At 45.8% G+C, this 26,806-nt stretch overlaps 1 protein-coding gene across 1 annotated transcript in view; it reads right to left on the bottom strand.

Annotated features, from left to right (window-relative positions):
* Window positions 1-1,789: 1,789 nt before the first annotated feature.
* samd4a (sterile alpha motif domain containing 4A) overlaps window positions 1,790-26,806 on the bottom strand; it is a 44,890-nt gene continuing 19,873 nt past the window's right edge. Inside the window, exons 2-12 of the mRNA XM_070965700.1 lie at window positions 20,940-21,536; window positions 17,180-17,464; window positions 15,037-15,146; window positions 14,157-14,243; window positions 13,050-13,296; window positions 12,870-12,955; window positions 12,128-12,246; window positions 11,378-11,579; window positions 9,730-9,856; window positions 6,992-7,075; window positions 1,790-2,985 (exon numbers count right to left, since the gene is read on the bottom strand). Of these exons, the coding sequence (XP_070821801.1) occupies window positions 2,957-2,985; window positions 6,992-7,075; window positions 9,730-9,856; window positions 11,378-11,579; window positions 12,128-12,246; window positions 12,870-12,955; window positions 13,050-13,296; window positions 14,157-14,243; window positions 15,037-15,146; window positions 17,180-17,464; window positions 20,940-21,536 (1,973 nt within the window). The 3' untranslated portion in view covers window positions 1,790-2,956. The remainder of the gene's footprint in view (window positions 2,986-6,991; window positions 7,076-9,729; window positions 9,857-11,377; window positions 11,580-12,127; window positions 12,247-12,869; window positions 12,956-13,049; window positions 13,297-14,156; window positions 14,244-15,036; window positions 15,147-17,179; window positions 17,465-20,939; window positions 21,537-26,806) is intronic.

Raw genomic sequence — 26,806 nt, 5'->3', positions numbered from 1 at the left:
AAAAACCTCAACGTGATGCTGATAGATAGAAACAAGATTATAGTTCAACAACAGCAACAACAACAACAAACAAAAAGAAGAAAAAAATAGTCCAAGTCAACAATAACTATGTTAATATTTGAGATGTACGTATGGTCACCAGCCATAACATGTTAATACATATGGTACTTTAAATAATAATACACCTAAATGAGTAAAAGTATCACCTCTGCAAAAATTATGAAAAAAAAAGAATAAATAATTGTTTCTACTTTAAGTACTGATTCATATGGCAGTGACACTGAAACAGTCCGACTCTCAGGGAGGAGCATCAGGAAAACACACGTCAAAGGTGTAACATCAGTTTCTCTGTTCGGGGTTAAAATGGGTTCATGTCACATTCGAGCTTTGGTGACGTCTGATTGGCTCTTACAGACTCAAAGTATAACACACACACACACGAGACGCAAACGCTGGAAACACAGACAGAAATCTGAAGAGTTCGCAGCGATGTCATGGCTGTGAAACACACACTTCATCTGTGGTGTGTGTGTGTGTGTGTGTGTGTGTGTGTCCATCACCGGATCTGAAGCCACATTCAGCCAATGACGACAGGCCTGTCTGTGCGTGTTTCAGTCCCTCTGATCCAGCTGAGACACTGAATGCCTCACCGCTGGCTGTTCAAGGCGTGCTGCACAGTGTTTCCCCAAACTCACTGGTGCCCAGTGGTTTGTGCTGTGGTGACACTGGTTCATCCATGATCTGCACTGCATCAAACAAGCTTCACTGTTTACCGTGATGATTAACTTTCTCAGACTACGTGAGTTTACTGACACCACAGTAAGATGAGCGGAAACATTGAAAGTAGTAGTAATGTAACGTGTGTTCAGATGGAAGGAAAGGGGCTAAAACACGCACAAACACTGGTGCGGTCCTTCACCTGAGCGGGATGATTCATCCACCATCACACAAACAGAAATCAGTGGCAGCTTGTTGTCCCCGCTGCGGGACTCGACACCACCTCCTGCTGTGGTTCCCCTGCTTGTCTTTTGTCTGTCTGCTGAGACTGCAGCTTGAGCCTCGAACATTTGGATTTTAGTGTATCACATTATCATATCAAGTGCAGGACACAAAGGAAGTACTACACAATCGCAACAAACTAATGAAGAAACTAAACCATAGTAATCAATAACTCTCAATGACGGCCGTTCAGGTGACAGCGGGGAGTTTCCTAACCAGCTTATTTCCATATAGACCTATTCTCATCAAGTCTGTACTCCAGACACAATAAACTGTGGATAAATATTAAGACACAGAATAACCATGAATCAGAATTAAAAAGAAAATAAAATCCATGTAGGCCTGCACAGACCGGACAGACAGAGGGCTGTGCTCCACCGGCAGCGCCGACGTCTCCGCCATCACAAACCCAAAATGATGTTTGGACCGTCTGCAGAGTGCCGGTGAGTGCATGGACTTCAGCGTCTGTCCTGCCGTGACTGCGTTTGGCCAGCAGGTGGAGGTAAGCACTAATGAGACAATCTCTGGGAAAAGGACCCTTCATGGATTGACTGTGTGATTTCTCCAATGTTGCAATCCTCTCAGCAACACGCCTGAGTGTCGGCCTCCCGCTTTCTCTGCCGCTCTACACTTCACACGTTTCACAATCTTCCTTTCCTCCGACAAAGACATTTAGTTGTAACATGCAGCTTGAGCACATCACCCTGCTTTAGAAGAAGAGCTAAACCCGGTGTCATGCAGACAGATTCCGCCGCACTGATCTCCCATTGTATAAAAAGGTACATCTTACAGTACATGCTGTGGATAAACACTACGCAACCGACCGCTGCCAAGTTCACTTCCTCCGACACTCACTCACACATGATTAGACATGACATCATCTTCCTCTGTCATCATCAGCCAATCAAAGGTCCCGCCTCTGATGTCCCTCTCCTTTCAACATCCGCTTCCCTCTCCTGTATCACCTCAGCTCGATTCTTTCTCCTACGACTTCCTGTGTCTTTCTCCACCTCGCCTTCGTCCTCTCGTCCCTCTTCCCTCGCCTGCTCTACCTCCTTCTCTCCCTCACTCTGCTCTCTCCTCCTCTCTTGGTAAATGTTCGGCCAACGCGTCTTTGCTGTCAGCCGCTAAAATAAAGGATAAGCACGTTGGTTGTAAACTAGCGTGATGGCTACTCGTGGGACGTAAAGCTGGTGGACAGCCAAGGCTTTACAGAATATTACACGATTCATACCTGAAATTCATACATGTTTCGGTACCCTTTGAAAGTAGCATCATTATGTAAACAATAAATACATACAATACAAATAAATGATATTTTTGCCACCCAGTACTGAGCAGGAGGCCTTCCCAAGCTCTACAAGTGTCCTCACTGGACACTCAGTCCTCACTGAAAACAGTCAAGGAAATTCCAAACTTCCTTCGGCGACCTTCTAGCTCTGCTCGTCTCGTCTTGTTTTTGGGTCTGAGGTACTGTTATGGATTTGAAAGAAGCCACGAGCTGTGGTCGACGTGCGGGGATCAGAGGGTGTCGGAGAGGGAAAGGGCCTCAGTCTCACTGGGCCCTGATCCACAGGCCAGCGTCTCCCTTCTGCTGGGACCGACTGGGCTGCAGTACTGCATCTGGCCTCCCCGAGTGGGGGGCGCTGTTCACACTCTGTCCAGGCCGTGTTCAATGCTTTTCTCTCTCCTCACTCAGACGCAGGTGACTGTGAGCATGCTGGCGGAGCAGGAAGTGTGTTGTTCCGACTCGATGGACGGTGCCAATGTGATAGCTTGTGTTGGCCGCTTGATGACCGGCTCTCTTGTGTTTCTTGGATCCCGCCCGATCCTTTGGTTGAGCTCTACCATTGGCTACAGGGAGAGGGGACAGGAGGGCTGGTGACCTCGAGGTGACTTATCGTGAGAGAGCCTCGTGAACCTGCGCTGTCCTACCGCTCTCACTCAGGTCCTCCTTTCATATTGTTGATGTGCGGTCGGCACCGTCTGAGGAGGAAGAGCAGAGAGAAGAAAAGGTGTCAGGCTTCCACTTTGAAAACTAAATGTTAGTGTTATCATGGAGGCAGAATCAAAGGTCCCGATGAAGAGAGAACTACTCGTGAACGGTGAGGAGGCAGCCATGAGTCCTCACACCTGCTGGGACAGGCCTCGCCTTCCTGTGACCCTGATGCTGCTGCAGAGAAGGATTTCAGATCTCTTAGCAGTCAAACACCAACTCATGTTGGATGTGCTCGTTCCATGTGGGCTGAGCAGAAGCTTCAGACGACCTGTGATGGCCTTCTGACTACAGCCTCATGAGCTGCAGAGGCAGCACAGATCTCACAAACTTCCTAAAAGTTTCTGTTTGTTTTCTAAGAAACTAACCGCAGCTCTGATTCATTTTATCTTCTGACTTTATTGAATGTAATTCTCCTGTCTACTAATCTTCATCCCTTTTTGATGCTGCTCATCTTTCTCCACGTTCTTCCTCACTGTGTCTGTGACCCTCTTTGAGCTGCAGAGTGTTTTATTGGAAGCTTTGTATGAACAGAATTTCATCTGATTGCCATAAACTGTTAGTGAAGGCCTGAGGTTTCTCTGCCTTGGTGAGCAGTGGGGGGCCGGGGCCCACACTGTCATGGTGAGAGGACAACACATCTGTCAAAATACTGATAGAGCCTTTCAGAGGAAAACAACAGTCTGACAGCTGTTGCCTCTGGTGTGGCTGAAGAGGAAAATGTTATCAAGCTTCGCACCGGTGGACATTTTGATTCCACAAACACGAAGCCTCCATCGTGATACTGAAAGGGCAGGTTAACGCCATTGTGAGCTGTTGCTGAATAGTGCAGCAAAGTACACAATAAGCCGTCCAACACCAGAGTGGAGCGTAAACAGAGCAGCTAAAGCTGTGACCCAACTTTTTGTCAACTGTGCCGACACCGAGCACTGATCAGATAGCAGTTTCTCAGTTTCTGTGGCTTTAGGTCACTTCATGGCCAATATCCACTTCATAAAGTCAGTCCTGGCACAGATGCTGACCCCCTGCTGGACATTACTGTTTTCACGTCAGCAGGGCTGAAATGTGGGCAAACCAAATCACATCCGGTCCTGATTGAACGGGCTTGTCTGCACGTGTATATTTGTCAGTATATTTGACAGTTTAGGAAGACACATTATGACAGAACACATCAGCTGAAAAACGAGCACCAATCCAGAATCGCTTTGCTCTGCCTTCGTTTTGCTACACTAGGTTTCCCAAAACCGACCATCTGCCGACTGAACTTCAACATCATTTTCTTTACTCCCGTGAAACTTTGTGTTTCAGGTCATTTCCTGCAGTCAGCTGAGATTCAGTCACCAGCGTGTGCTTCTGAAGCTCACCACAGTCAGCTGGACGTCCGGGTGAGAGAGATAGAAAGTCTGAAAAACTCTGAGTAAGAAGGAGTTTCTTCTTACTCAGAGTCCCCCCCCCCCCCCGTACACACACACACACACACACACACACACACACACAAAGCAGCACTTGTCCGCCGCTCTGTGTCGAGCACTGAGGCCCACTGTTTTCACCTCAGGGTGGGGGGAGCTGGCACTGACTTTAACCCGGACTGAAACTCACTGTACATGGAGGCTTCTGCTTTGGTCCCTGGCCTGACTCTCATGTCCACTGCAGTGTAACGCCGACACATTTCATAGCTGATTTAAGTGACTTTGATGATGTTCAATGTTTTCTGTTCACTTCAGCATTTTCAAGTCATTCTCAAAAGTCTGACAAAACAACAGGGAAATGCTTCTGTCTTCTTTCGTGGGCGATTCTGTCTCGAGATCTTTAATCAATCAGAAGTCTGAGATTCCTTCACAGCCGCTCATCATTTCCCAAAAGCGAGTCCACACTCAACGTGAGACCAGTGTTTTAAATGGCCAAAAGTTCACTTTTTAGTGGTTTAGGATGTCTGTTTGGTGTGGACAGAAAAGCAAAGGCTCAGGGAAAAAGGCGTATTTTTACACTTTAGGTCTATGACTATCACATACGTCCTCCTGCTGTAAACATGTGTACATGACACAGCAGGACTCTGATGGGCCTCATAAACAAGGTGAGGTGAGGTCACATGCTGCCGTTTCCCTCATTCAGAAAGGTTGTCCCGGGTCCTCCTCTACATGTGAATACAACCATCAGCTGTGCTTCAGGTTAAGGTGTACTTTCATATCACAGTATTACGACATAACACGGATGAAGAACTGTGTGAGATTTCTTGAACTTTAAATTCGACGTAATCCTCAAGTGAATCGTGTTTGTGAGTGAGAGTTTTTGCTGAAATCACTTCTCTCCTCTGGCTCGTCTCATTTTATTTCCCTGTTGAGCTGAACTCGCCTTGACTGTTGACAAAATCGCTGTCAGATTTCAAACTTGGCGAGTTCTGGACCCGCTTGGCCGGACTGGACCAACCAAATATAACAGGACAGAAAAACTCCAGCCGTTTGACTCCGGCCAGTCTGTTGGACTTATCGATGGGCCAAAGTCTCCAGACCTTCAGCCGAGTGCTGGAGTGGGCCGTCAGCCTTGAGATCAGTGCTAACATCAACTGAAGTGGCAGAGCCTGAACATGACTCAGTCGCTGACTGACTGATAGCACTTTTGGACACTGTGGAGTTTGTTTTTGGCTTTAAAAACAACACAGAAGTCGTGGTTGAGTCACATCCGACTGTCGGCCTGTTGGGAAGCTTTTCTGACTGAAGCAGAGGGAGTGGAAGCACGGCTGTCCGGCTGACATGTTTATGTGTCATACTCAGAGTTTCACGCCTGTTAGAGGAACTCAGATAAGCCTGAGGAACATAATACTGTGGCCGTCTGCTACCTGAGCGGCACCGTCAGCAATGACTGGAGCCATCCGGTGCTCAAACATTATGACTTGAACATTGTGGCACTACAGTTAAATCAGTAACAGCAGCGGTTTCTGATGTTGGTGCCACGAGAAGCCGAGGACAGAACAAGATTTCTAAAACTTTTACTGTCAAATAAAGCACTTAGCAAATGGCCGCCATTGGTACAGGGAAGCTGCTCCTCCTCGTGCATGCTGAGACAGGAAGTCTGTCCACAGTTAAAATCATCATAACTTGCTGAATTTTCAAGCAGTTCGGTTTGTTGCAAATGCCAGAAACGTATTTATGATGCAGGATACTTGACTGAATTAAAACTGTGGATTTTCATACCAGAATACTTCATTTACTGTCTGCCCACAGGCCCTGGTTGTGGCCGATGACTCAACTCTTTGATTCTAGTTTTTAGTTGTTCAACAGCTTGTTTGTTTGTTTGTTTGTTTGTGTAACTCTCTAATGAGAACAAAAACCCTTCATGATATTAATTTACTGAGATGTGTACAGCTCATTTGAAGTGTAATACATGGATGTTAAGCAGAGCAAGAGGGGTTACGTCCCTGCAGTTTACCACTACAGACAAATGTAGAGTATTTGTGTGTAAACATGTCTGCTGTGTACGCGGCATTAATGTCCTCTGCCAGCCACATGCCTGCTGAGGTGATGAGCTGCACTACTCGTGCTTGTTTTTAGAGATCGAAACAGATGTTTTATACGAAATTTTGTGGCCTATGCTACAAAGCGTTTACCTCTGCGGCACTAATTTCACTTGATGTTGTTTGTTCACATATTCTACATCAAGCTGAATGGGGGGAAAAATCAGTGTAACAGTTTGGAGACCACAGATCTAATTTATCATTCTTGTCTTATGTTGGCAACAAAGTGAAGAAATCAAACACACAAAACAGCATTAAACCCAACATTAAAACAGCATTAAACAGTGCCATGGCAGCAGGAACCAGAGCGGATTAACTGAACAGCTGAAATGAGTCAGTGGGTACAACAATGAGTCTTCTAACCAGCTGATAGTGTTCATGTAATAAAGAGGCAGATACAGACTAACTAAACTAATCTCTGGAACAACAGTGTCTTACATATATTAAGGTTTAATGATCAGAATGAGTTAAAGTCTGTGTGTTACCTCCCAAGGCGTGCTCTGTCATACTCAGACACAGAGACTCAAGGCGATTGTTGATGTCTGGCTCTGTCACCGGTAACTGAAGATCTGCACAGTAACAGAAACAAATTTCAAGCAACATTGGCTTCAGAGATTCAATTACATTCATATTCAAACAGATGATGCGAAGAAAATGTCCTGATGGTGATCGCAGCAAGTTCAGCGAGAGAGTAAAACTTCATTTGATCAAATTAAAATTCTTTTCGGCAGCTGGGCCTCCTCATGGCAGACATTATGGACAGCATCAGCGTCCTCAAACTCAATCAGATGCCTTTGAGCATAATTAAACAGAGTCGTGACGATGATAATGCTCAAACTTTGAGTTGGAAAAGGACAAAAGAAGAGAAATCAGATCAGTTCAACGGGACAATGTCGTCCACTCAACCAGAGTGTCACCTCAATAATCACATCAGACCACACTGAGACAATATAAGTGATGCTGATTTCTTTGAACTGCATGTTAACATAACATTATGTTACTATCATTGTCTCACACTCTAATGATCACATCTAACTTTTCACATTTAAATATTCTATAATTATTAAAGACAACAGAACTGACACCAAGATAACTCGATTATCTTTGATTAATCGTTCACATTCGCTGGTTCTGTTCCTGTTTTGCGTCTCTCTTGGTTTGACAAACAGTCTGATGACGTCACTTCGGGCTCTGAGGCACTGTGATGTGCACTTTTTCACTATTTATTGATAGAAAGACTAAACAATTATCTGTCTTCATATTAACTGATTAATTGGGGCAGCAGCTGTGGCTCAGGAAGTAGAGCGGTCTCGGCAGTCCACGTGCCAAAGTATCCTTGGGCTGAACCCCAAACACTGCCGCGATGCTGTGCCATCGCTGTGTGAACGTACGTCGCTTTGGATTAAAGCGTCTGCCAAACGATTAATTGTAACTGTTACTGCAAACAATGTAGCAGATTAATCAATCCTGAAAGTTATTCTTAGCTGCAGCCTTCACATGATGATACCAGCAGAATGACTTTAATATACTGCACATCTCACACACAGCACCACCAGTGATTATTAAGATCACAACAAACACGATAATACTATTAATGGAAGCTCGTCACATGAATTCTTCCTCCGTCCTTTTTTAACTCTCAGGTGCTAGCTGCTCTTGGCTGTCTTGGCCTCAACTGTGAGCAGGGTGGAGACTGTTTTGTCGAGGGTTGGGTTGAGGTTGGAGGGGGGAGAATGTGTGTGTTGGGGGGGTGAAGGTGGTGGCTGTATTTGGGCCACAGTAGAGCCTAGCAACCCCTTCCAGACATTCAGTCCTCGGCTGAGTCTTCAATACAGGCCGGGCGGTGAAAATCCCTTGTGGCCAGAGAGAAAAGCTGAGTTAGGCCCAGTAGTCCACACTGGGCTATTTATAGGCTCCAAATCCTCCCCAACACCCCCCAAGCACACACACCCCTCCACCCCCAGTACACACAGACTTACAGTGACGCAAACACACACTGACAAACTTGACGCATAGACACACACTTGTTCCTTCATCCCCTCTTTTTCTCTGCTGTGTCTCACTTAATAAGTCTCTTTATCCATCTGTTGGCAGAGAAAGATCGCACATACATACACACAGACAGATGGGGGGGCGGGGGGGGGGGGGGGGGGGGCTTCAGATCAGTTTCTCTGGCTGAGACCCAGCTATACCCACCCTTGAAGTGGCTGCTATGTGTGCATGACTCTGCAGAGTTGTCAAAGAAGCAGAGATGGAGGGATGGGAGAGAAAGAGGGAAGGAGAGAGATGGGAAAGTTGAGAGCGTGAGTGAAGGAGAGAGGGAGAGAGGGAAGGGAAGGAAAGTGGGCCATGGAGCCGTGTCCTCACTGCACAAAGAGCCTCATTGTGAGACTCCTCTGACTCTTTCCTCCCTCCCTGCCTCTGTCTCTTCCTCTCTCACATACAGTCTCCACTCTCCCTCCTCCTTTTTTTAAAATCTGTTTTTCCTCTTCTTTCTAAAAAGAGGACATTTCGGGCGTGTGTGTGTGTGTGTGTGTGTGTGTGTGTGTGTGTGTGTGAGAGACAAAGCGAAGGAAGTCCCAGCTTGTCCTATTACTGTCCACTGTTCCTGTGGGACAAAGTCCAGGCAGCAGAGGCTACTGAAGGTCACTCTGCCTGGCGCCGATGGTTACCATGACCCGGGCCTGTGTGGATACTGGGAGTGGGGGGCTTTCAGGGCCAGCGCAGGCCGGGGGTTTCAGGGGTGACACGGCAGCTCAAATGAGAAATAAACTTCAATATCACAAAATGCCGGTGAAATCTGATCGATGCAGATTGAATCTTGCATTAAGACCACACCACTCGTAAGAGCCAGGCACTGGCTCAATAACAAAGTGAAGGTGAACTGTGCTAACAGGGCTCCAGATTAGCTTTTTACAGCAGCCCCCATCTGAGGGGATAAAGAGAGAGAGGGAGGGAGTGTGCGAGCATGGGCACAAGTGTAGACGAGACACAAAACCTTTTTAAGTCCAGTGTTACTCTACAGTTCTGCGGTTTATAGTTTAGTGTATGAACTAGACTGCAGACTGGATTCTCTATTTACAGACAGCATGAACGGGTCCACGGCAGGCTGAATGCATGTCAGTAGATCCCCTTTATAATCGTCCTGTGTCTTCACTATGGTGCATTTTTCTAAACATGGGTGAGCGTGTGTCTGTGTGTCATGGCTTTGTGCCTTTCTTACCGGCTTGTTGGAACATGACCATGGTTTGTGGCGTGGTGTGAACCGGCAGGGACCGGGTCCTCTGCACGGAGCTGTGTGTCCGGCTGGGCATGCTGTTGCTTCCTCCGGGGTTGGCGAACCACAAACCCTGAGGAGGATATTTCAACATTAAACCAACTTATTGAGCATGTGTAGGATTAGTGTCTCATAGCTATGGTTAAAAATCGTCTAATGGCAGAAATTCAACTCAATTCAACATAGAAACTGCTTAGTAAACAACTGTCAGCACAAACATTATCAAGTTATCTCACAATTCCACCAAATTCTATTTTTCAGCTTTTACGTGTTTATATATCACATGATCAAAACTGAAGGCCAATGTTGCAGGGTTAGGATTACAGGACAGAGTTGTGTTTCTGTAATACAATCTGAAGCACAAACTTCGAGCTCACATCCCTCTCTGACTTCAAACTCATTTCCTGCATCACTGCTTTTCACACGTTGCTCTAACTTTCACTGATCAAAGATGAAACGTGCAGCTTTGAAAGAAGTCGATCAAGGTCGCAGCTTCTTCAACATTTTCACCCCCCACGCTCCTGTCTGGACGGCTGGCCCACACCTAATGACAGTCTGCGACGCTCACCGCATGAATTCCTCACTGTAACCTGCCTATTATACCCCCAACACCACTAGCACACGCCCCTCCCCTCACCTCTCCCTCTGCCCTCCCTCCTCGCGGCCCTCCAGTGCCACGGGCCAGGGAAAAACAGGAAATGCCTGTGCACTGTTCTCACTGCCTCTGACTGGCTCTCTCACTCTCATACAAACTCTCTCTCTCACTCGTTGCCCCTCCTCCTCCAACACCACAGCTACCTCTCCCGAACTATGACTCACATATTTTCCTCCCACCCTCCTTCTCCCTCTCTCTACACATCCATGCTACAGTCCCACACAAGAAGGTCCAGTGTGAGGAGGAGGAACTGAGGTATTTCCTCCAATTGTAAGTAATGAGTGAGGGAGAGAGAGAGAAAGAGAGAGAGAGGTTCCCAATGAACTGGGTTAGCCCAGACCAAAGTGTGCCAGGACGGGCCTGAAACAGCTCCACAGCTCCTCCTGTTTCAGTGTTCGGCACTGACGCAGGGCCTCTGGTATGTGGGGTGACCTGCCTACGAGTTCCATCCACCTCACTTCATTCGCCAAACACCACCGCTGCTCCTCTTCCTCACCCCACATTCCTTTTTGTCATGGAATAAAAAGTCTATTTCGGGCAGAATACGTGCTGAAGCAGGAATTCTGCTGCCCAGGTTATTGTAAACATCCTGGAATGTATTATTACACATTTGAAAATGTTCCTCCGTAGAGTCACGAACACCACTGCCAGTCAGCACTCCAGTCACTACATACACACACACACACACACACACACACGATAATCCCGTCAAATTAATTCACTTTACGGAAATAATCTGAACTATCCATCCTCATCTGACCTCTCTGACAAACTCTGATGCTGGACCAAGTAATGACACACTAAGCTCACATATATCAAAATATGTAAACTGTAACACTCTCTGGAAACTGGAAACTCTGGTTTAACTCGAATGTCTCTCCTTGTTTTCTACCCTGTCGACCTCATCTCTCCTTTCTGGTCTCTGCTGGTTTGACCCACCTGTCTCCCCTGCTTGGGGCCGGTGGGTGTGCTGCTGGAGCTGCGAGGTGTGGGTCCCAGCAACCCCCCGCTGCCCAGCAGGCCCAGCCTGGCACCTGGCAAGCTCCTGGAGGGCATCTGGAACTGGCGAAGGCTCCTCCTGGCTGACACGCTGCCCCCGACACAGCCAGCGGTGGGGAGAGAGTTGGACTGGCCGAAACGGCTGCAGCAGGACGAGACAGAAAGTGAGACACAAGCCAACTGTGTTAAGAAAGAAGCAGGTATGCATCCTCTAAGTTTTGCAATACTGAGCTGAAGAGTGAGGCCACGAAGGAGCAACACAAATTAACTCCAATCTGAATGTAAAAAATACATAAAAACAAACAGCAGACGTTTTTCCATAATTCCCATCATAGCAATGATTTTTAGTCTAGGCTGATGGAGCTGTGGTGCTGCGGAGGACAAACCCAAACAAAGCTGAAAATAAATAATACAGTTTTACATTCATTGAAGATTAAAACCACACCGCTGCTGATGGATACACAGGAAACACGGTCTGAAAACGAACCAGTCAATCCATCTCTAAGTAATTTCTCTGTTTATTTACATTTATAATAACAAGAGGACACATTCTAGTTGTTTCTGACATTGATAGCCAGAAATCTGGTCGTTTTATTAAAGGTGGAGTGACTTAAACTTGATTTGTTTCCATCACAGACATGAGAAAAGACAGAAAATGAAATGAAAGCTCCGGTCTGTCCGTGTGTTTACCTCCTCTGCGGCCGGTACCCTGCAATGTCAAGGAGGGTTTTCCTCGGAATGGACCGGAACAGCCTTTGGACCTGTTGTTTCCATGACAACAGCCTCTTCTTCTGCGTATCGGTGAAGGACTGACAGGGAGGGGAGGACAGGGAGTACGAATCAGGGATGAGATGAAGCATGACTGGCTGAGGATGTTCGGGGGCACTGTGTGGCAACAGATGACCGCTTCACTCAAAACTCTCCTTCACACGGGAGCAAATCTAAAGCGTGATGCTGCACACGGTACATTCAAACGATGACATAACAAAACTGGTATTTTTGACAAGATTTGTCTTTAAATTCAACTATGAGGGCCGTGCTGATGAGTGCTGAGTTCAGAGTCTGAACTGAAAACAAACACACAGACGCACAAACCCTCACTGCTCGCCATCTTAGGGTTAAAGACTTTCGGTACAGCCCTGTCATTTAAGATTCATGGTCAATCCTTGAATCACGGCGTCGGCCATTACCTGGCCTGATTTAGTTTCAAATCAAATTATTAGGTTCATGATTGTCTCAACATTTCAATTATTTTCTACATTGTGTGTATGTTTACATTAAAATAGAATTCAGGAAGAGATGAAAACTCATTACTGCTCAAACTTCAGTTGTATTGGCAGATGTGCTGACTATTGGAAGTTTAGTGCTGAGCATCCTGTACTGTCAGTACACACGCATTGGACTCTTGGTGTATTCCAGGGTGAGTGGGTACCTCATGGATAAGGCACTTGTCGATGAGTTGTAGGTAGGAGCTGATGTTTTCCTCATCTGACCTCGACACCAGCAGCTGGGTGCAAACTGAGGAGGCACAGATGGAAAATGAGGCATTAAAACACAAACATCTCTCATCCATGAAAACAATCTCAACTGAGCGCTGGTGCTCGCAGCTCGCCTTTGCCCATGACGCGGGTGAACTGGCCGGGCAGATCTCCCTCCGAGATGACGCTCGTGCCTGACTCAGCCTCCCCTCCACCGCCTCCACTCAGGTGGGAGCCAGGTGCAGCGCTCTTTCCCTCGGGGCTCAGCAGGGGGCGCTGCAGGGAGGCCTCCTCGCCGCCGCTGAAAGCCTTGATAGGTGTCATGATCATCTGGTGGAGCTCCTGCAGCGGAGCGCGCAGATTACTGCCCTCCAACACATCCTGGTGGTGGTAGATGATAGGGAAGAGGAGGAAGAGGAGGTATGGAGAGTAAGGGAGGAGTGGATCAGAAAGACTCCAAAGAATGAGAGTTTTTTATTTTTACTTGACAGTCCCTATGATGAGATTTTGACATGTACTGAAGTGACAGATCTGGTGTGAGATTTGCTGTGAGGAGACTAGACCATAGACTACCTCTGTGATCCACCTGCACCCACTGCCATGTGACAGAGCAGAGAATAAGTACCAAAAATACACAGATGCAGTTTTCTGTGACTACTCGCGTCCGTGTGCATCTTATCAGCCTCCCTCCCACCCCTCGCCGAGCTGTACATGAGTCCGTGTAAACCCAAAATACCAAGCAACAGGTGTCTCGTTTCCCCAGCTCGACCAATGCAGCAGGAACAAATTTTAAAACGAAGCGTTGGTGAAAAGGTTAAGTCTGAATTTAGCTGGCTCAAGAAGTCCCTCCTGTGGTCTGCCCTTGAGCGCCATTGTCTTGCTTTGAAGGCTGAATGGAGGGGTGAGGGGTGGGGGAGGCGGATGGGTTTAAATTGGGAGCCCAAAACTCTCCTTCCTGGATTAGGTGTTCCCCTAGCTGCCATCTCAGATACATAACACCGGCTGAGTGCAGCCACTCTTCTCACACTCACAAACACAGGAAAAGAGAGGCGGTGTCACGCGGTGGCCGCTATGGCTACGAGCTCAATCACCAATAACAAACATTTAAAAGCAAAACAAAAGAAATACATCAGAAAGACTTGTAATTTCACACGGCTTCAGGTGGGACTTGAAGCTTTATGAGAAAGTTTTTGTGTGATGATGAAGAGGAAGAGGAGGAGATGTTGTACATCGTCACTGACCTTTTCCAGGCTGCGCAGAAGGTTCTGTCTCTCCTTGAGCTTCATAATGCTGATAACAATCTTGTGTCTCGCTCCTTTAGTGACTTTCTGTGGGAGGAAACAGTTCTGAGTCAAACATCCTCTCTTCATTGGAAAATACACGACTAATACACGGATACCTATTCCCTGAGACAAGAGATGTGCACAGGTTCTTTGAACAAGAGTGAGGCAGATGATTTTTAGGAAACTGTAGGAGCAGGAGATGCAACAAGTGAAGCTAGGAGAGACATAGCTCATCTCTTCATCCTTGGCTGGGAACTGATACAACTTGCCACACGCCCCATGAAGAAGTGATCCTGACAGTCCATCTATCTGCAGACCAAGCCAATGGCAGTATATTGAATCCACTGTCACACAGGACTCCTCTTTGTGCTGCTGCTGAGCTTCAGCATGTCTCAGTGTAGCTGTGCGTTGTGTTAGGGTCAGGCAGAGAAAGAGTCAGCAGCACCTGGAGGAAGCACACGGCTTCCCGCTGAGCTGTGTTAATTTTAGCTGCATCCTCCGTTTCAGAATGAAATCCTCAACGTCTTTGAGTAAAGGCACAGCATCGCTAAGTCTGGCGTTTATTCCAACATTATCAATATTAGCTGAAACTGCTTTTATTTAACACGAGCACTGACTGATGACCTGGGACAACATGCATGACAATGTCCATTTCTCAACTGGTGCATTTTCAGAAGGTTTATATGTGTTTGATAACATTGACTGAATCAGTTCAGCCACTTTTCACAAATTAGAGAGTCAGCTGTAACTTTTTATATGTAAAGTTCTCTATGTGTGTGTGTGTGTGTGTGTGTGTGTGTGGTTACGTGTGTGTGTGCATGCCTGTGTTTGTACGAACCTGTGCTTCTAGCTGTTCTTCAGTCAGTGACAACATCTCATCGTAGGTCATTGTGGAGAAGAGAGCAGCGTACTTATGGAGACGAAGACTCTTCAGCCACGCAGGGACATCTGCACACATGTGAGCACACACACACACACACACACACACACACACACACAATATATATATATAAAAATGTATACGTGTAACATCAAAAACATAATAAATCATCTGTAACAGAGGATAGTGTTGAAATACATCTTTGGATTTCCTCCGTCACATCATCCCAGATAACATATGCTGGTGTAACAAATATATAATATTCAATCAACGTTTTTTAAATATTCAATATAGATGCACATAAAATATGAATTTATATGACATGAGTGTTGCATTCACATGGATTACATGTTTTAACTCATACATAAATATCTATCCATGTGTTCAATATGTTTATCATAGTAATATATTTCAAGCACGTGAAAAAAGCTGCAATTTTTAGGCATAAATATGAGCTGAAATCTAAAATAGAAGCATTTAGAAAGACACGCTGTCGGCAGAAGACTGACTAATCAGATTCTTTCTGATCACGTTTACTGGGACAATGCTTCCTGGAAATGCTGAAGTGCTTCGTAACGCTCAGCTCGTCTGTACACGCTCAAACTGCTGAGTGTTAGCTAGCAGCTGAGGCATCTTTGTACTACTTTCCAGTTTAGAGTGAAGCTCTTTGGCTGCTTTAAGGACTCACTTTGACACACATGCACAAGCTCTGAGAACAAACAGGGACTTGTTTGTCTGTGTCCACTGCATGGACCCTGAACGTCTCCTCCTCTCTTCCTGCCCCACATGATGAAAAATGTCATTCCACAAGCAGACCTCGACCCTCCAGTGAGTAATACAGACGTCATAAATCATAAATCATGGATATTGTTACAGAGTTTAAAACCAAGTCTGTGATCAATGAAACATTACGTGCACTTATATTAAATCTTGAGAAGTGTTTTGTAAACTTGAAAACTGAGCACCTTATTCCACCACCTGACACTTAACAGCCAGCACAGAGTCTTTTCTGCAGTAACAGACAACTGAAAAATTGGGTTTCTTCTAGAGTTTCTTCTTAGTTGAAACTGACAAACTGACAGCTCGTCCTCTTCGGGCTGTCAGTGAGGAACGTTAGCATTGCTCTCCTGTTTAGCTGAATGACAACATGAGAAGTGAAAAAAGAAAAAGGAGCGAGACTGCATGAAAGGTTTAACTCCAGCGCAGACAGAGATAGCCTCAGAGTAAGGTCTCTGGGGTCGGCAGTTCTGGCCTCTGCTTCCCCCGACAAACTGCTCTGACTGGATCAACAACCTGCCAAAGCCTCTGGCTGAATGCCTGTGAGGCACACACAGCAGACTGTCATTGACGTTTCTTCACTGAACTCGCTCTGTTAGCTGTTAGCACTGAGGTCTAAACGTGAAGTTCTTCATTCCTCCTGAATCCTCTCAGAACGTCATCAAACAGTGAACAATAACAAAAACCTTCAGGTCCACTTCACAGTCCATTCAACAGGGTGAATGCAGGGCTCGACAGCAAATTCTGAAATATTCACATGAAATAATGTGAATATTTGTATCCTGTAATCTGGTGCACTGCTCTCTGGTCCTGCCTCCATGTTAGGCCAGAACATGGCAATAATTCAAATGGAACGTCCAACAGTTAAACAGCGTCAAGCGTAAGTAACATATTTAATGTCTGAATGTCCTGCACAAACATTACATTAACTGTGATAACTTTACCAGAAAATAAGACGATGAAGGAGACGCCTTGTGGCCTTTACTTTGTGATAGTGTTTGTACTAAAATGTCAGGTTTTCCAAGCAGTGTTGATGACTCTCCTCGAGGGAAAGTAGCAACGGCGTGTCTGGCCCAAAAGGTGCATTAACAAAGTCACCTAATCGAGCAGCACAGCCAATCACAATCAGTGTTGACAACACTGTTACATGTGTGCATTTCGACAGCGTGTGTGTGTGTTTATCAGTCACTGGCATTCATTTTATGGGCTACACCACTTTCACAAGTGTGAACCACAATATCTGAATGCAAATATTGTTTCACAAAATGCTCTTCGAAAGATGATAAGTAATACTGAGTTGTACTAACTGGTCTTTCACACTCACCCCTCATGCCACTGCCCTCCTCATGGAAGGAACTGCGATGCAGACCTGAGCCTCCTCCTAAACCAGCCTCCTCCAGGTGCTCACTGCCTCCACTGCCAGAGGAGGCAATGCTGCTCTGGGGTGAGAGGGGTGCATGGTCTGGGGCTGGGCCTCTGGCGGTCCGGAGGTCTTCCTGGGACAGCCAGACGTGACCCAGAGGCTGACTGCTTGGGCCACTCATGGGAGGCGTGAGGGACACGGAGCGCTTCAGGGGACTGTGCTGGCTGCCACCTCCACTCGTCAGGACTGCAGGACAACAGCAAGACTAGTCAGGTAGGTGCAGGCTGTTAGGGTTTGTCTTGGCAGTCTGACTGCAGCAAAATCAGATTTCTTTCTAAAATCAGATCCTGAAGACAAACTGTGCACACTGGCATTCACAAGTGATCACATCGGATTTGTTTGTCCGGACATCACCGACCTATCTGCATGGGTTGTTAGTTGTGAGTAATGAAAAAGTCACTTCGAAATCTTATTTGAGCGGCCAGATCGTCTCGACTGATTTGCATCTGTAGGAGTCCAACAAACTGTATTTCAAACCGGCTCCAAACGTATACGCTGTGCCTTCACAGACTGAGGCGATCTACATGACAGGAAATGCAGAGGCAGCACTGGAAGTTCCTTCTGGATTTGTTCTTTTTATCAGATTAATAGTAAACTTGTTTGTTTTACAATCATCTTCAGTCAACATGAATTTTTCCTCCTCTAATGTCTGTCACATTTGTCTGTCTTTGTAAAGCACTGCAAAAACTCATTTTGTACTTTGTGTATGGTAACTGCACAATGTCTTATGACTGACGTTTGATCTCCACAGCAGTACTTGTAAAACTAGCTCAAATGTGAAATTATAACGCAGTAATTGTTTGCGAGTTAACTGGAGACAGCTGGAGGGAGGAGGCTACAGCTGACAGGCAGGGAACATACAAAACCCTTCTGATGTCTTATTTGTCTGCAGCTGCTGATATCCAGAATTTAAAAGTCCATCTCTCAAATGGACAGCCTTCTGATATTCTCAGATCTATGACTGCTGCAAACTGTCTGCTCAACAGTGAGTCAATCTAAACAACTAAGCTAAACAGCAAACAAAACGTGTACATTTAATCTTCAAAACTAAGTTGATTTCTTTGGGTCTGTCTATTCCCCTGTTTGTATTCACTTGGTCTGAATCTAGATTGTCTCCTCCTTTTGCATGCTGGTGTGGAGACTCAACCTTGGAGCTACATGCCAAACAAAACATCCTGAATGAGGTAAAAATATCATTGATATAAATGCAATGCCACGAAATCTGTCTGTATAATGAACCTTTCTTCTTTCATCTCATTTCTCTATCAATAACTGACATCTTTGCTCCACAGGATGAACTCATGGTGGAGACTGACTGGTGTCAAACCAAGGTAACTGTTACTGCTGAAATACCACCGTTATAAACCTGATAACAGCAGCTCTCACATCCCAGACTTCTTCCTACCGAGGGAGGTAAACTGAATGAAAAGGTGGAGAGCCAAAGAGCTTTTTGTGTCGCCGCTCTGACGGGGTAAGCTGCCACCAATACTCCACTCTCTCTCCTCCTCTTCCTATATGCGGTCCTCTTACTGTTGGCGCTATGTATAGGACTTCATGGGCCCCGTTTAAAATAGGTGCCCAGCTAACATTACATGTTCCAGTCCCTAAATATTAGCCATTTTCCCTAAATACAGTCTCCCACAAAAGCTGCCTTACAAGGGAAAGGATGGGTGGTATGTGCTGCTGTGGCTTGGACTAAGACTGAGAGTGCGGGTGAGGGGGTCAACAGGATGTGGTGTCAGTAGCACACAGGTTAATGTGGTCGGACAATTATACTCCTGTGATCATGACGGTGACCAGATGAACACAGCGTGAAGGGAAGGGGGCTGAAGACTTGCTGACTGAGTAACCGGCATCAAGTCAATGTTGGATATTTACTGATCAAAATGATGACTGTATTCTAATGCTTTGTGATACCCATTTTAAAGGGGTTTGATGCTGAAAGCACTGATGAAGCATATCTTATCACCTTCCTCTGACTCTGCAAACCTCTAAACATCCACACAGCGATGCCAGGTCGCTTTGCTGTATTCAAGCCTCCTTCTCACTTTCATTAGTTAAGAGCATCTGCTCACTGTGTCCACCAATCCTGTGCTCGTGGCTGGGGTAACTGCAGTTTATCAGTTGTGAAATCCTGAGGTCTTTTGTGTGGCACCGAAGCTGCTAGCAGTCAAACACACAAGTGGATCTGTCTTGGAGCAGCGAGCAGGGCTTTAAATGTGTCTTTATTTATAAACCCTCAGCTGTTTCTTTCATCTCCCAGAAAAAAAAACACAGAGCCCTTGCATTCTTGTCTGGAAATATCCTGCTCTGACCATAGTTATGTTCAATTTCAACAGCCCTGCCCTCTCTGTGTGTTGTCTTCCACCTCACACAGTCTCTGTAGTTGCTGTGTGGGTTGTTCTTAGGGCAGTCGATGTGACTGGAGTCTACATACTGTGCTCGGTCTATTTAGTGTGTTTGGGGTAGTTTGGAGTATACTTTATGTCTTAATAAGGACACCAGCATTTGAACTGAATTTTAATATGCATCACCTTTGCTGTAAAGAAGTATTTGGGCCTAGTGTCAAATATTCTTATTTTTCCAATCACAGCTGATACCAAAAACATTCCTGTGATTGTTACACAGCTTCTGACTGTATTTTGTTTCCACTGTTTACTGCGAAGCCAAAACCTCCTTTCTGACGACTAAACCTGCTTTGTTCAGTTGTCTGCCGCATAAGCTAAACTTTAGAGACCCCATTGTGAAATGATGCCTGGGTACAGGCGATCAGGTGACCACCTCAGACAGCGAGGCTATCATCAGGCCAGGCCAGAGAAGGTGGCTGTAATCACTGAGGAGTTCTCAGATGGTGTAGTGGTTTTGAGCACCTTGACTTCAGAAGTACACAACCAAGTCTGACATGAAATGTAGTACATCTCATATCTGAATTTGTGAATGAAAACTGACCCTTCGCTAAACCAAGCAACTGTCCAATCAGAGCTTAGTAACTGTAACGAGGCACCGGCAGGCCCGTGTTTGCATTTCTCTACAGTGAAGAAGAGTGAAACTCACGATCTCAAGAGTTTGAAGGGTGGTGTCTCAAAAACCAAGAGCAAATGTGAGAAAGCGATTAAACTTTGTCGGCTCTAAAGTAAGCTGCAAAGTTAGCATGTCTGGTTAACTGGCTTACTATCGACAGCAGTAAGCAAGCGGCGCATCCAAAGCAGCGGCTCTCTGTTTGCCAAACTCATGGCTTATTCCTCAGATCCTAAAAACACTCCCTCCTTTCAACGAACACTAAAGCAGAGCTGAAATCAAAGCACTGTGCTGTAGGTTTTTCTTTAAGCATCCTAACAGTTCAAGGGTTGTGTTAGAATGAATAATATTTTAATTAGTCATGGGCAGGTAAGGTCATGGGCAACAAAATCCAGCCGTCAGCTAGAAATGAGAAGCTGGCTTTTGTTTACTTCTGTGAGGGATTGAAGACCCAGCGTTTCAAAAATGACTGTGCTGTAAAGTTAAGGTTGATTTACAGGGTGACTGTACGTGTCAGATGATAAAATGTTTGGAGCAAACTGGTGAAAATCCTTTATGGACAACTTTGATCATCCAATTGCGCTTATAGGCCGTCTGTCAGTTTGCAGGACATGGCACATTGGATAGAAGAGACTTCACTTACTAGTGTTACAACCTCCACCCGTTCCAACTGTGTTGATGGTTGCCGGCACAGAGGATGATGGGTAGAGAAGGAGGTGCCCGTTCTCACAGCCCTGCTGCTGCTGATGCCAGCCTCCGCCCAGCCCCGAATCCCTGGAGCTCTGCCACCCATTGAGGCGGTCGTCCGAGCCGTAGCGCTGGTGCTGATGCAAGGAATAGAGATTGCCTGATGAAGAGGTGTTAGTGGAGGAGGAGGATCCTGATGAGGTGAGGGTGGATGGAGGTGTGGACTGGTGATGGTGGTGGTGCGGCCCGGCAGGAGGAGGCCTTTCCAGTGAGTCTCCGCGGGCGGCAGCCCTCTCCTCCAGGTGGTTGAGCCAGAGTGCCAGGGCGGCACGGTCTTCCAGGGAGGTGGCGGGGTGGATGAGGGCGTAGGAGAGGAGTTGGCGAGACTCCTCCAGGTGATGGCCATGCTCGATGGTGTGGGCCAGGATGCGAGGCAGCAGGCGCATGTACTCGCCCTTGGCTTCAACGTTGCCGGGTTTGAGCAGCGGGAGGTGAGTGAGGACGAGCGAGATGACACGCTCCTTCGACTCACCTTGCCACTGGCTGATCACCCCTGTGAGAGGAGACAAAGCACAGTAAGCATTACAAACCAATGATCCAACAGCTGTTCCAACAGTGCGCAAACGAAAGCTTTTGTCGAACTCGCGAGGCGTTTGACTATTAAAGTTATGACTACATGAATTCAAATGTCAGCGACTCGTGAAGCTGCCAGCCGATCGTGGGTGACCCTGGCTAACCTGGCTCGGCCACAGTGATGACCGAGACATCGTAGGATACATAATCTAAGATTTCAGCAAATCTGAGAATGCTGCTACATGATATCTAAGGTGGCAGCAGAGGGGAATGTAAATGATAGATGGACAGATGGATTAGTGAACACATGTATGGTTAAAAATAGACGACAGAAAGATGATGTCAAGCCCGCTGCACTGTCATCCTCCTATTTTGCTCTTCTCTTAACACCCAGCTGTGTAGGCTGCTGATGGTGGCTGTATACAGCTCTATACATAACCTGGAGGTCATGCAGCTCTATTGTTGTCCAAGTCAGTGGGCCATTAGGAGCCCATTCCTATCATCTTGGACCAGGGCTATAGATACTAACTGGTCAGGGCGACAGCTTTGGGCAGCCACACAAATAGAGACAGGACGCAGGCCAGCTTCACTTCCTGCTCGGGAGATGTGTCTGTGTGAATCTGACCATGGTCATTCTTAACCCTGAGGATCTCGTCTCTAAATTAGACATATGAGGTGAAACTAGGAAATACATCTGCTTGTCCTTCTGTCCAAAGATATCCCAATGTCACAGTCTACTTTACGGTGATGTACAGTTCTCTCTTGCCCTGCTGGGTGAACAGCTGCAGCTCTGACCAGGCAGATGGAAGACCACTGACCCTGACGCCTCCCATACAAGGTTCACATTCGTTTCATCCCATGACAGATGACCAGAACAGAGGGATTAAATAATTCAGCCTTGTGCCTACTCACAGCGTCAAAATGAAAGTTTTACACACACACTTTTACGCATACAGTCCAATTCCTTTCTGCTCACCAAGTTTTTTAAATTAAGTTCAGATCAAATTCATTCTTTTCTTCTCTCTCTCACAGCACAGGTGAGAGGTGTGAATGGGTGACATGAAGGTAGAAGACAGGGTGAAGGAGGCCAGACAGCACCACACTGAGAGTGACATAGCAGTACGAGGAGAGAGGAGGTGGGTAAGACTGAGGTACAGATGAGTTTAAGAGGGAGGAGGAGAAAATAAATGGAGGGAGGGAGGGAGGGTGCGAGGTGTGTGAGGGGAGCCAGGGAGTTACTCCACTCTGCTCCAGCAGTGATGTAATGCTTCATTCCTCTGAATGAGGCAAGCTTCGGTCCATCCGAGAACAGGAATTGTTCCATGATTAAGACTCATTTATTTTTAAATGACTGGAAAACATTGAGCTGTAACACAGAAACCCTGATAAATACTCCACCAAAGCTTACAGAAGCAGTGGTGCTCTGCCAACTTTCAGACACCACCGTTTTACCTTTGACAGGACAATCTTTTCAACTTTTTGACATTTGTTTGGTAGTCCAACAAAAACGCTGGTCTACGGCAAAGAGTTACACAGAGACCATAAAAAGACCTGAGTAATCATCACTTGTCACAGAGTCCATAGCCAATGACCAATCCCACCATCAACTCTTCTATCACAAGATATTTGGTGACTGTGATATCTTTAATTTGCAATTTGTTTACAGACACAATTTGTTTGAAAACCACTACTGTGACCAAATCATTTTTTCAGAAAAATTATGTGAAACGTAAAATATAAAAATACGACAGATTCCTCCTGGGGATCATTGTCTGCCATTGTCCTAAAACAGTAAGTGATGGTGTCAACTGTGATTTAACAAAACACGCAGTCTCAACAGACGAGACTGTCACAAATACAATGTGCACTGTAATTTCACATAAAGCAGCAACAGTTAACACAGCGATCAAATGGATTCTCCATGTCACACAGGCCTGTTTGTCTCTCCTCATCTCTTCTTCTGCCTCTAAATTCAACATTAAATTGGCTCTCACAAAGAGCTACACAAGTAGACACAAACACAAACATCTGTCAGCTGTGTGGCTGCATCTGTCACCCTTTCATGAAGTACAACTCTCTACCACTTGATTCAGAGCACATGTAGTATACGTGTGGCTGGATTTTCAGTCATTCACTGGACTTAACTCTACTAGCGCTCAGCAATCATGTCCATCCATAGAGAAACCACGCTGGAATAACGTGCCAGTAGCGACCAACATTACTGACAGCCAGGTGAGCAGGTCTGCCATTGTTTGGTAGCTGACATGACAGAATGACGGAGCTCTCGTTAACTCTGTCCTGGTGGGCAGTTTCAGTCACACTGCAATGACAGTACACTGCTCAGGGGCCAGAAACACCTGGATCCTGGCCCTTTGAACCAACACCTCTGCTAGCAAAGATGAAGAAACTGGTAATTGCAGAAAAGTGGCGCTCAGACCTCTGATGTAAAGATTCAGTATTAGGGAGTTATAATTCCCCTTCGGAGGGGAGGAAGTACAACGACACAAAAGTCTAAAAGTTAGAAAAAAGTTATGCTGATCGACAGATTTTTGTTAGCCAAAAGCGAGATCTAACTTCCCTGGAAAAAAAAAAAAAACAACTGGAAAAAGGTATAAAAACACCTGGAAGTCAGGAACCTACTTAGGGCTTATTGGCCGTTTACTCCAAGGTTAAAGGTCAAGGAGTCATCTTTGGAGCTTTTCCCCTCACAGTGAACAGACATGGGGCATCTCTCACAGCTCAAAGAGGGGTCACAGTCGTTGGACCCAACATGGGTCCAAGGTCAACCGCTGGGAGAAACACTGGGCAAGCCAGGGACAGAGAGAGTGAGTAACTCTGCAAGTGTGAAACCAATGGACCCTGGGTAAATAACAAATGTACAAATACAAAATAATCAGTCGACACTGAAGAAAGCATTCCTCGTCACACAATGCAACAAGGCAAATTAAAGTGGGCAGGATGAGAAAGTTTTCCCATGCATGTCAGACTCTTTCCTTCTCTCCTCTCCCAGCATGATCGCTCCCACCCTGAACCTTGAGGGAAAGCGCTAACCTCATCCAACTGGAGTAAAAAGGAGCAGCGGAGGAATGAGGAGTGGTTACACTGACGTTACTGCACTGACAGAGGAGGGAAATACTGCTGAAATTCCTCCTTACATCGCGACATCAACACCCCCTTTTCCTCATTTCTTCGTAGTTTGTGACTCAGTATCAATGTGAATTTCCCTGAAGCTAGGAATCACTGTTAAACTCATCCACCTCTGCATCCCACCCCACAGCGACAGCATGCAGAGAAAAGCCTGATACCACAGCCAGCTCTGTGAATATCAGTACCAGTCATATTCTCAACGATGTGAAAAAATGGTACAGTGTGAAGTCAGAATTACGCAAGCGTCCCATACAACGTGACATGATTGATAAAAACAGTCTCACAGATTACACAATGAAAACCACAGTGAGAGAAAGCCAGCGTGGGGCGTTCAGCTAAACAAAGGATGTTTAGTTTGTTCTTTCATGCCAGACAGAGAGACAGGGGCATGTGGGGAACTGATGAATCACATCAGCATCATTGAGAAGAAACACTGAAAAAGAAAGTCAGACATACGCAAACACTGAAACCTCAGACTGAGAGAGTCACTTGTTTGAGGACTGACACAGCGTTTCGCTGCTGTGGACGTCTGCTGGTGACCTCTGTGCCATCCTGCACTCTCGCTGCACTCTCTGGCACAAACACAAGGCTGCCGCTTTCAACACAGTCCTGCCTCTGCGAGTAGAATTCTTCCTCTGCCAACCTGGCATCCCACCGCCCACCTTTCCTCCACAATCTGGCCAATTTGTCTGCGCTGAACAGAGACACAGAGCAGACAGACAGCTGGGGAAGTCAGCAGGTCGCTGTATGTTTAAACTGATGCTAAAGTCTAGCTGACCCACTGTCACAGGGTGAGAGGCTCTGACATCATCGATGCAGTGATCTGCAGCTGCTCAGGTTGACTTGCTCGGGCACAGTTACCTGTGATTACTGTCCGGGTTATTCCTACTGTCATTCAAAGAAACAACTGATGGTGGAATTGATGTCTGATGTCACTTTGGACTTTACAAACTCTGACCGGCCATTTTTCAAAGCCCAAACAACTAATCATCATATCAAGAACATCATTCAGAGATTAATCTATAAAGAAAATGGCCTTTAGTTGCAGCCCTACTGTCAACACTCTCGACCTGACTTTTGAATAAGGGGTATGACTCATTTTTTCCAAAAGCGTGAAACACCTTACTCAGCAATATCTGCAACACTGTCCACCTACATGTACAACACAGCTGATTTACAACAAGCTCACTCTTGTTCTCGAGGGCTGTTCCACCCCGTTCTGGGAAGCACTGATGTAAAACTGGAGCAGAAGCAGACAAGTCAGTTCACAGGAATGTGGGTACTTAAGAAAATTAAAGTCCTTCTTCAGAAAATAAGATATTACACCTTAACATGAACACAGTACTGAACATGGCCACATGTCTGGAAAACCCCTTGCTGACACTTAAAGACAGACTTGACTATTCAGTCTGTCTAAATTACACTTTTATGAAGTCAACAATAAGAATAACAACTTTGTGTGAGAATGTAATATATGAATATGTAATAAAATGAAAACACAAACTAAATAAACATCAAATTAAGATGTCAAACTAAATCAAATTAATAAGCAGACAACTGCAAATTTCATAGAACAGCTGTCTTGGATTTTTTTCTTCTGATTTTAATAATTGACCATTTAGCTCTTTATGTTACATGGACTTTATTTTTTATGGATTTCATAGGATATTGGTTGGATCCTTTGGATAGATGTATGGTTGCTCTTTGAATTCTTTCACCACTAACTGATTTCATTTAGATGAATATATTAAGAAAAATCTACTTTCTATATTTTTCATGATAAAAATGTGTGCCTCAGAGCAGGCGTCGTTCATTAGGTTTAACTTTGACCTGAGCTGGAAACAGCGTGTCCTCCTCACATCCGACTCTGTGATCACAAGACACAAGTGACAGTGGTGGAAACAATGTGATTGTTTTAGCTCATTTGTTACACATTGGTTATGTGCAAACGCAAACACACCCCAGTGAGAGCACACACACACACACACACACACACACACACACACACACACACACACACACACACACACACACTTGTGGAGGCTGTTTGTTAGACACATGATTCCTCTCGTTCTAAATATAGACGAGTCAACAGCACACAAA

This window comes from Chaetodon trifascialis, chromosome 1, assembly GCF_039877785.1.
Source record: "Chaetodon trifascialis isolate fChaTrf1 chromosome 1, fChaTrf1.hap1, whole genome shotgun sequence".
In the NCBI taxonomy this organism is placed as follows: domain Eukaryota; kingdom Metazoa; phylum Chordata; class Actinopteri; order Chaetodontiformes; family Chaetodontidae; genus Chaetodon; species Chaetodon trifascialis.
Note: the sequence above shows the minus strand (reverse complement) of the source record. Positions and strands in the feature narration are given on the sequence as shown.